The 11,075-nt window shown below is 32.6% G+C and overlaps 1 protein-coding gene across 1 annotated transcript in view; it reads right to left on the bottom strand.

Annotated features, from left to right (window-relative positions):
- smoc1 (SPARC related modular calcium binding 1) overlaps positions 1-6,963 on the bottom strand; it is a 65,045-nt gene extending 58,082 nt beyond the window's left edge. The window contains exon 1 of the mRNA XM_061885916.1: positions 6,689-6,963. Within this exon, the coding sequence (XP_061741900.1) occupies positions 6,689-6,766 (78 nt within the window). The 5' untranslated portion in view covers positions 6,767-6,963. The remainder of the gene's footprint in view (positions 1-6,688) is intronic.
- Between the last annotated feature and the right edge of the window lie 4,112 nt (positions 6,964-11,075).

The raw sequence follows: 11,075 nt of genomic DNA, 5'->3' as shown, positions 1-11,075 counted from the left end.
TAATTTGTATACATAATATCTAGTATTATTAATATATATTTATAATATTAATATGTATATTTTATATTTATTATTATTAATATGTCTCTCTGCACTGCTTGTGTGTAACTATACAAGACATTATTGTGTGAATGTTTATAATGTCACAACACCAACATTCATCTATTTATTATTATTATTATTATTATCATTATAAAATGTTGGATCGCTCTCCCTTCCACATTTTCCAGCCGATTCAAAGCATTCCACCTCCAACACATTTCTCTCATCCTGGACATCCAAACTACTATTTTACCAAATTCAAAAACAATTCCCACATTTTATTGTGTTCTTTTATTAGATTTGTATTTGTTTTTATGGATTAATTTCTCTGGTTGGTGTTTGTGATATGTACAGTTGATGTTTGTGATATGTACAGTTGATGTTTGTGTTATGTACAGTTGATGTTTGTGATATGTACAGTTGATGTTTATGTTATGTACAGTTGATGTTTGTGATATGTACAGTTGATGTTTGTGATATGTACAGTTGATGTTTGTGATATGTACAGTTGATGTTTGTGATATGTACAGTTGATGTTTGTGTTATGTACAGTTGATGTTTGTGATATGTACAGTTGATGTTTGTGATATGTACAGTTGATGTTTATGATATGTACAGTTGATGTTTGTGATATGTACAGTTGATGTTTGTGATATGTACAGTTGATGTTTGTGTTATGTACAGTTGATGTTTGTGATATGTACAGTTGATGTTTGTGATATGTACAGTTGATGTTTGTGATATGTACAGTTGATGGTTGTGATATGTACAATTGATGTTTATGTTATGTACAGTTGATGTTTGTGATATGTACAGTTGATGTTTGTGATATGTACAGTTGATGTTTGTGATATGTACAGTTGATGTTTGTGTTATGTACAGTTGATGTTTGTGATATGTACAGTTGATGTTTGTGATATGTACAGTTGATGTTTATGATATGTACAGTTGATGTTTGTGATATGTACAGTTGATGTTTGTGATATGTACAGTTGATGTTTGTGATATGTACAGTTGATGGTTGTGATATGTACAATTGATGTTTATGTTATGTACAGTTGATGTTTGTGATATGTACAGTTGATGTTTGTGATATGTACAGTTGATGTTTGTGTTATGTACAGTTGATGTTTGTGATATGTACAGTTGATGTTTGTGATATGTACAGTTGATGTTTATGATATGTACAGTTGATGTTTGTGATATGTACAGTTGATGTTTGTGATATGTACAGTTGATGTTTGTGATATGTACAGTTGATGTTTGTGATATGTACAGTTGATGTTTGTGATATGTACAGTTGATGTTTATGATATGTACAGTTGATGTTTGTGATATGTACAGTTGATGTTTGTGATATGTACAGTTGATGTTTGTGATATGTACAGTTGATGTTTGTGATATGTACAGTTGATGTTTGTGTTATGTACAGTTGATGTTTGTGATATGTACAGTTGATGTTTGTGATATGTACAGTTGATGTTTGTGATATGTACAGTTGATGTTTGTGATATGTACAGTTGATGGTTGTGATATGTACAATTGATGTTTATGTTATGTACAGTTGATGTTTGTGATATGTACAGTTGATGTTTGTGATATGTACAGTTGATGTTTGTGATATGTACAGTTGATGTTTGTGTTATGTACAGTTGATGTTTGTGATATGTACAGTTGATGTTTGTGATATGTACAGTTGATGTTTATGATATGTACAGTTGATGTTTGTGATATGTACAGTTGATGTTTGTGATATGTACAGTTGATGTTTGTGATATGTACAGTTGATGTTTGTGATATGTACAGTTGATGTTTGTGATATGTACAGTTGATGTTTATGATATGTACAGTTGATGTTTGTGATATGTACAGTTGATGTTTGTGATATGTACAGTTGATGTTTGTGATATGTACAGTTGATGTTTGTGATATGTACAGTTGATGTTTGTGTTATGTACAGTTGATGTTTGTGATATGTACAGTTGATGTTTGTGATATGTACAGTTGATGTTTATGATATGTACAGTTGATGTTTGTGATATGTACAGTTGATGTTTGTGATATGTACAGTTGATGTTTGTGATATGTACAGTTGATGGTTGTGATATGTACAATTGATGTTTATGTTATGTACAGTTGATGTTTGTGATATGTACAGTTGATGTTTGTGATATGTACAGTTGATGTTTGTGATATGTACAGTTGATGTTTGTGTTATGTACAGTTGATGTTTGTGATATGTACAGTTGATGTTTGTGATATGTACAGTTGATGTTTATGATATGTACAGTTGATGTTTGTGATATGTACAGTTGATGTTTGTGATATGTACAGTTGATGTTTGTGATATGTACAGTTGATGGTTGTGATATGTACAATTGATGTTTATGTTATGTACAGTTGATGTTTGTGATATGTACAGTTGATGTTTGTGATATGTACAGTTGATGTTTGTGATATGTACAGTTGATGTTTGTGTTATGTACAGTTGATGTTTGTGATATGTACAGTTGATGTTTGTGATATGTACAGTTGATGTTTATGATATGTACAGTTGATGTTTGTGATATGTACAGTTGATGTTTGTGATATGTACAGTTGATGTTTGTGATATGTACAGTTGATGTTTGTGATATGTACAGTTGATGTTTGTGATATGTACAGTTGATGTTTATGATATGTACAGTTGATGTTTGTGATATGTACAGTTGATGTTTGTGATATGTACAGTTGATGTTTGTGATATGTACAGTTGATGTTTGTGATATGTACAGTTGATGGTTGTGATATGTACAGTTGATGTTTGTGATATGTACAGTTGATGTTTGTGTTATGTACAGTTGATGTTTGTGATATGTACAGTTGATGTTTGTGATATGTACAGTTGATGTTTGTGTTATGTACAGTTGATGTTTGTGATATGTACAGTTGATGTTTGTGATATGTACAGTTGATGTTTGTGTTATGTACAGTTGATGTTTGTGATATGTACAGTTGATGGTTGATGTTTATGATATGTACAGTTGATGTTTGTGATATGTACAGTTGATGGTTGTGATATGTACAGTTGATGTTTGTGATATGTACAGTTGATGGTTGATGTTTATGATATGTACAGTTGATGTTTGTGATATGTACAGTTGATGTTTGTGATATGTACAGTTGATGTTTGTGATATGTACAGTTGATGTTTGTGATATGTACAGTTGATGTTTATGATATGTACAGTTGATGTTTGTGATATGTACAGTTGATGTTTGTGTTATGTACAGTTGATGGTTGTGATATGTACAGTTGATGTTTGTGTTATGTACAGTTGATGGTTGTGATATGTACAGTTGATGTTTATGATATGTACAGTTGATGGTTGTGATATGTACAGTTGATGTTTATGATATGTACAGTTGATGTTTGTGATATGTACAGTTGATGGTTGATGTTTATGATATGTACAGTTGATGTTTGTGATATGTACAGTTGATGTTTGTGATATGTACAGTTGATGTTTGTGATATGTACAGTTGATGTTTGTGATATGTACAGTTGATGTTTATGATATGTACAGTTGATGTTTGTGATATGTACAGTTGATGTTTGTGTTATGTACAGTTGATGGTTGTGATATGTACAGTTGATGTTTGTGTTATGTACAGTTGATGGTTGTGATATGTACAGTTGATGTTTATGATATGTACAGTTGATGGTTGTGATATGTACAGTTGATGTTTGTGTTATGTACAGTTGATGGTTGTGATATGTACAGTTGATGTTTGTGTTATGTACAGTTGATGGTTGTGATATGTACAGTTGATGTTTGTGATATGTACAGTTGATGTTTGTGATATGTACAGTTGATGTTTGTGATATGTACAGTTGATGTTTGTGATATGTACAGTTGATGTTTATGATATGTACAGTTGATGTTTGTGATATGTACAGTTGATGTTTGTGATATGTACAGTTGATGTTTATGTTATGTACAGTTGATGTTTGTGATATGTACAGTTGATGTTTGTGATATGTACAGTTGATGTTTGTGATATGTACAGTTGATGTTTGTGATATGTACAGTTGATGTTTGTGTTATGTACAGTTGATGTTTGTGATATGTACAGTTGATGGTTGATGTTTATGATATGTACAGTTGATGTTTGTGATATGTACAGTTGATGGTTGTGATATGTACAGTTGATGTTTGTGATATGTACAGTTGATGGTTGATGTTTATGATATGTACAGTTGATGTTTGTGATATGTACAGTTGATGTTTGTGATATGTACAGTTGATGTTTGTGATATGTACAGTTGATGTTTGTGATATGTACAGTTGATGTTTATGATATGTACAGTTGATGTTTGTGATATGTACAGTTGATGTTTGTGTTATGTACAGTTGATGGTTGTGATATGTACAGTTGATGTTTGTGTTATGTACAGTTGATGGTTGTGATATGTACAGTTGATGTTTATGATATGTACAGTTGATGGTTGTGATATGTACAGTTGATGTTTGTGTTATGTACAGTTGATGGTTGTGATATGTACAGTTGATGTTTGTGTTATGTACAGTTGATGGTTGTGATATGTACAGTTGATGTTTGTGATATGTACAGTTGATGTTTATGATATGTACAGTTGATGTTTGTGATATGTACAGTTGATGTTTGTGATATGTACAGTTGATGTTTGTGATATGTACAGTTGATGTTTGTGATATGTACAGTTGATGTTTATGATATGTACAGTTGATGTTTGTGATATGTACAGTTGATGTTTGTGATATGTACAGTTGATGTTTGTGATATGTACAGTTGATGTTTGTGATATGTACAGTTGATGTTTGTGATATGTACAGTTGATGTTAATGATTTGTACAGTTGATGTTTATGATATGTACAGTTGATGTTTATGATATGTACAGTTGATGTTTGTGATATGTACAGTTGATGTTTGTGATATGTACAGTTGATGTTTATGATATGTACAGTTGAAGGTTCCACACATTTTAATATCGGCCTCCTGTTTGTTCTACTTTTGTTTAGCAGTTTTCCATCCATGAATGTTTGATACTTTTATGTCCTGAATTGTTTTTGAGTGCCGTTAAAATGCTTTTTACGCTGGAAAGTGTTTGATGTGGCGGAACAATCCAGAAGCAGCGATGTCATCGTCACAGCTAGAAAATATGATATTTTTTATATAATGGAAGGTTTCACAATGAAAATAACACAAATACAATTATAGACAATATTTCCCAGCAATAGGATCTTATTTGTGTAAATGTACATGATTTGATGAGTATTGTATTTTAGTTAAACAAATATACATATATATTTATACATATTTCATAACAAACCATTTAAAAAGTAAGTATGTAACAATGTCATTATATAGTCATAATAAAACCTTCAGAATATTGATTGGACTTACTTGATATCTTACTTGATATTTTTATTACATTAAATAACTAAGTGAATATTTTTAAAACGAAATGTTTTATTTTTTATGTGGGTTTTATGTTTGTTTTATGCCTTTTTGTCCAGAAGACTTTGATTTTTTTTAGATATGGGAAACACACAAAATATACATTATTTGACCTCCTAAAAAAATGTGGAGCCTCAATAATTCATAAAACTATTAATTTTAATTAGTTATTATTTTTTTTGAGCAATTACAGGTTGTTGTTTTTTGCACAGATTTATTTGTAAATTGGAAATTTTTTTTATGTGGGTTTTTGTTTGTTTTAGGCCCTTTTTGTTGAAGAGAAAAACGTTTTTTTAAATGGCAAAGACACCAAATATGCGTCATTCTTCCCCACTTTTTAAAAAAGAAATTAAAGTAGAATTATGTTTTTCAATGAAAAGGAGACAAATGCAATTATAGACAATATTTCCATATATTTCCCACTAATAGGAGTATATTTGTGTAAATGTACATTATTCTGATGACTATTATATATATATATACACACACACACACACACACACACACACACACACACACACACACACACTATAAAAGTTGTATTTTTTATTTGGGTTTTTTGTTTTTTTTATGCATTTTTGTCAAGAAAACTTTGGCGGGTTTTTATTTTCCATAGAAAACAGACAAACTTTACATTATTTGACCCCCTGAAAAAATGTTCAAAGTGGAAGTGGATTCTCAATCATTCATAAAACTATTGATTATTATTTTTGGGAGAAATTACACGTTTTTTTTCTGCATATCTATTTGTAAATTATGTTTTTTTTATGTGGGTTTTTGTTTGTTTTAGGCACTTTTTGTTGAAGAAAAAAAAGTTTTTTGAAATGGCACAGACAGAAAATATGCGTTATTTCTTCCCCTTTTTGAAAACAATTCAAAATGGAATTAAGTCTGACAATGAAAAGCAGACAAATAGGATTATAGACAACAATTCCAACCAATAGGATCATATTTGTGTAAATGTACATTAGCTATGATTTCTTGTAAGAAGAAATAAATAAATGTATATAAATAAAAGAGTTTGATGGTAATGATGTCATGCATAATAAAACCTTCGGAATATTGATGTTAAAAGCCTTATTTATGACATTATGCTGCTTTAAGATAATCATTTTTAAAAAAAGTAGTTGTGTTGCGACGGCGGGGTCACGTGACGTAGACTCACCCTGGAGGCGTGCGCGTGGGCCAGGCAGCAGAGCAGCAGTGACGTCATCAGGTGACAACAGGTGAGCAGAGACAACATGGTGCTGCCCACACCTGCGCTAATTGTTGGTCGAACTTCCTGACGTCACTCGTCACATGATCTCCCCACGCCTGTCTACGCCGTATGTGTGTGAGAGTGTGTGTGAGAGTGTGTGTGAGAGTGTGTGTGTGAGTGTGTGTGTGTGAGAGTGTGTGTGAGAGTGTGTGAGAGTGTGTGTGTGTGTGTGTGTGTTCATGTCCGTGTTGACTTTCCAGGCGGAGGCTGCCGGACACGCGCTTTTAAAAGAGCGCGGCGGTGATTGACGTGTCACTCTGGCCAATGGCGTCAAAGCCCCGCCCACACCCCGACGCGAGACCATGGAGAGGACTTCTTGTGGGCGTGGTCTTCGTCACTACTGCCTTATTGGCTGAAAGAAATATCATCATTATTTATTATATCTTATTTATTAGTCATAATTCATTGTCATGGTAACATGTTTATTTATTATATTTTATTTATTAGTCATAATTCATTGTCATGGTAACATGTTTATTTATTATATTTTATTTATTAGTCATAATTCAGTGTCATGTAAACATGTTTATTATTTATTATATTTTATTTATTAGTCATAATTCAGTGTCATGTAAACATGTTTATTATTTATTATATTTTATTTATTAGTCATAATTCATTGTCATGGTAACATTATTTATTATATCTTATTTATTAGTCATAATTCAGTGTCATGTAAACATATTTATTATTTATTATATTTTATTTATTAGTCATAATTCAGTGTCATGTAAACATGTTTATTATTTATTATATTTTATTTATTAGTCATAATTCAGTGTCATGTAAACATGTTTATTATTTATTATATTTTATTTATTAGTCATAATTCAGTGTCATGTAAACATGTTTATTATTTATTATATGTTATTTACTAGTCATAATTCATTGTCATGTAAACATGTTTATTTATTATGTTTTACTTATTAGTCATAATTCATTGTCATGTAAAAATTATTTATTAATAATTATATTGGATTTATTTGTCATAATTCATTGTCATATAAACCTGCTGTTTATTTATTATCATATTTTTTTATTCATAATTAATTGTCATGTAAACTTGTTGTTTATTATTTATTATAATTTATTTATAAGTCATAATTAATTGTCATGTTTATTTATTAGTCATAATTAATAGTCATGTTAACTTGTTTTTTATTATTTATTATAATTTATTTATTAGTCATAATTAATTGTCATGTAAACATGTTTTTAATTATTTATTATACTTTATTAATTTGTCATAATTCATTGTCATGTAAACATTATTATTTACTATATTTTATTTATTGGTCATAGTGAATTGTCATGTAAATATTATTATTTATTATATTTTATTTATTATTTATAATGAATTTTCATGTAAATATTTATTATACTTTATTTACTAGTCATAATTCATTGTCATGTAAACATTATTATTTATTAATTATTATATTTTATGTATTAGTCATAATTCATGATCATGTAAACATTATTTATTATTTATTTAATTGTATTTATTTGTCATAATTTATCGTCATGTAAACATTATTATTTGTTATATTTTATTTATTAGTCATAATGCATTATCATGTAAACATTATTATTTATTTGATTGTATTTATTAGTCATAATTCATTGTCATGTAAACATTATTTATTAATTATTATATTGGATTTATTAGTCATAATTCATTGTCATATAAACCTGTTGTTTATTTATTATATTATTTTATTAGTCATAATTCATCGTCATGTAAACTTGTTTATTATCTATTACATTTTATTTATTTTTCATAATGAATTGTCATATATACTCGTTGTTTATTATTTATTACATTATATTTATTTGTCATAATTAATTGTCATGTAAACTTGTTTTTTTATTATTCATTATATTTTATTTATTAGTCATAATTGATTGTCATGTAAACTTGTTGTTTGTTATTTATTATAATGTATTTATTAATCATAATTCATCGTCATGTAAACATGTTTATTTATTATTTATTATATTTTATTTATTAGTCATAATTCATTGTCATGTAAACAGGGAGACATTTGGATATTTACATTTTGAATAAAGTTGATATCTTTTGAACCTTCTTATCCCATAAGGATCATATTTAGATTATATTTTTGAAAAGTTGTATTTCTGCAGAAGCGCTGGGAGTAAATATTTACATCAACTTGTGTCCCGGACATTGCTGATAAGGGAATAAAAAGAATACATGAAAGTAAAGAGAGGGAGGACTATAAGCCGCTACTTTTTCCCTACACTTTGAACCTTGCGGCTTTTAAGGCGGTGCAGACAGTTGACAGAAATACACTGAAAATGTTTCTCTTAAATGTTCTGTGGCGCCATCTTTTGGACGAGTTTGCTGCAGTGCTCTTCCATTTCGTGCCTTCAGTCGGAAGTAGAAGTGTTGTCCAGTCCTCCAGTCGTCCATGACAACCACCCTTGGGTTCTTCCTTCATCACTCCGAGCGACATTTGCAAGTTTTACAACGCAACTAAAACAATTGAAATTCACAAAATGTGTGATGTCTGTTTTCATGCATTTTTGTACATGCTATCGCAATGTACTGATGCTAGTGTCCTTAGCATTAGCTAACATGCTAACACATTTACTACTATCTGTGTTAGTATTATTAACTTACAATATTTTTGTATTCTTTTAGTTTGACAAATTCCTCAGTAAATTCGCCAAAAGGTCAGCATGGAGTTATTGAGTCTGTTTAGCTGATTGGAGAGCTAGCTCGCGCAGCTAGCGGGTCCATGACCATGACTGACGTTTTGTCCGATCGGCCGTTTTACTACACAGCAGTTGTAAACATTTGAAGTGAGTAAATTAGCATTTACAGAATCTTACTTTGTAAATAAGTCATTTCACGACGTGCATACCTGCGACTTATAGTCAGGTGCGGCTTATATGTGGACAATGTTCCAGCTATCCATTTTCTACCACTTGTTCCCTTCGGTTGGCGGGGGGTGCTGGAGCCTATCCCAGCTACAATCGAGCGGAAGGCTTTGTACACCCTGGTCAAGTATGGAAAACATTTTTTTTCTCTAAAATCTAGCGTGTGCGGCTTATATAGTCCGGAAAATACGGAATATCGCAATAAACTTCGTACTTTGCGACAACTTGCGACAAGGACACTGGCAACTTTTTTGGGGATTATTTTGCAGTTGTACTCGATAAAAAAAGACTGAGTCATCAACCGGTCGGAGTCTTATGAACGGGTTTGTTACCCGTTTGCCGGTAAAGATAACGGATTTGAATTCGATTTGAAAACTGCGTACTGTCTCTCCTTCAAGCCTCCAGCAGAGCTCCAGGGTTCTGTGGGATCTGGTTCCTGGTACCTGGTACCTGCTGGTTCACTGTTGCCACCACCGTCCCTAAGATCTTCCTTCAACGCTCGCTACTTCTCCGGCTTTTGTGATGCCCCTTTCTTTCCGGGCTCCTAACCGCCATGAGAAACTGTTCCAATGACCATGTTTTATGTCAACAGCTTCCTGAATGCTGGGACCGAGAAGAAAAGAAGAACGTGAGTGTTGAGTCCAGGTGTCCTAATTCAGTTGAAGTGGTCCTCAGAAAGGCGGCTTTTGAAGAGCTGAAAAGGGCCAACCGGTCACCCTGGAGCCCCCAACCTTCCAGCAGTCCCCCGCTCTCAGTCTTTGTCCCTAAAGATCTTTTCCAATGGTTGGCCATGACAGCCCCGCAGCTGGCGGAGAGCCTCGTAATTAGAGATATTAGGCTGCTGGAATTGGCACAATTAGGGTCAGAATCAAGGATTTCTATCGGAGGAGGAGAACCTACTCGGGGGCAGGGTGACCGTCTGGCCAGGGGGGCAGCTTGGGGGTTCTTTGATCATCTCAAGACAGCGTTATCATTCGTCGGACGGTTCAGAATCCTCGGTCGAGGGGTGCGCAGACCCGACTCGGTCCAAGCAAGACCCCAGCGGCCCGTTGTTGGACGCCAAGACCAGGAGAGTGTCTGGAGGAATGTTAACGAGATCAGTTCATACGTTTGATCCGACTCCCCTCGCCGGGGCCCCCGCGGGAAGGTTGAAGTCTGCCGAGTGGACGGCTGTTGTCGGCAAAGCAACACTTGAATTCTGGCCAAGCACGGAAGAACTGTCCCACGACCAAAACAATGAAAGGAAAGACAAAGAAGGCTCAAAAAGGAGATGTACTTCCCAATTACTGAAGACCACCGGCACCCCCTAACCCTGCCGGCAACCGCTTAGAGCACAATGAGACCGGACCCACCCGGACACTGGAGACAGATCTTCATCATCATGGTGATA

Source organism: Nerophis ophidion, linkage group LG24 (genome assembly GCF_033978795.1).
Source record: "Nerophis ophidion isolate RoL-2023_Sa linkage group LG24, RoL_Noph_v1.0, whole genome shotgun sequence".
In the NCBI taxonomy this organism is placed as follows: Eukaryota; Metazoa; Chordata; class Actinopteri; order Syngnathiformes; family Syngnathidae; genus Nerophis; species Nerophis ophidion.
The sequence above is the reverse complement of the archived record's forward strand: the minus strand, read 5'-3'. Positions and strand labels throughout refer to the sequence as shown.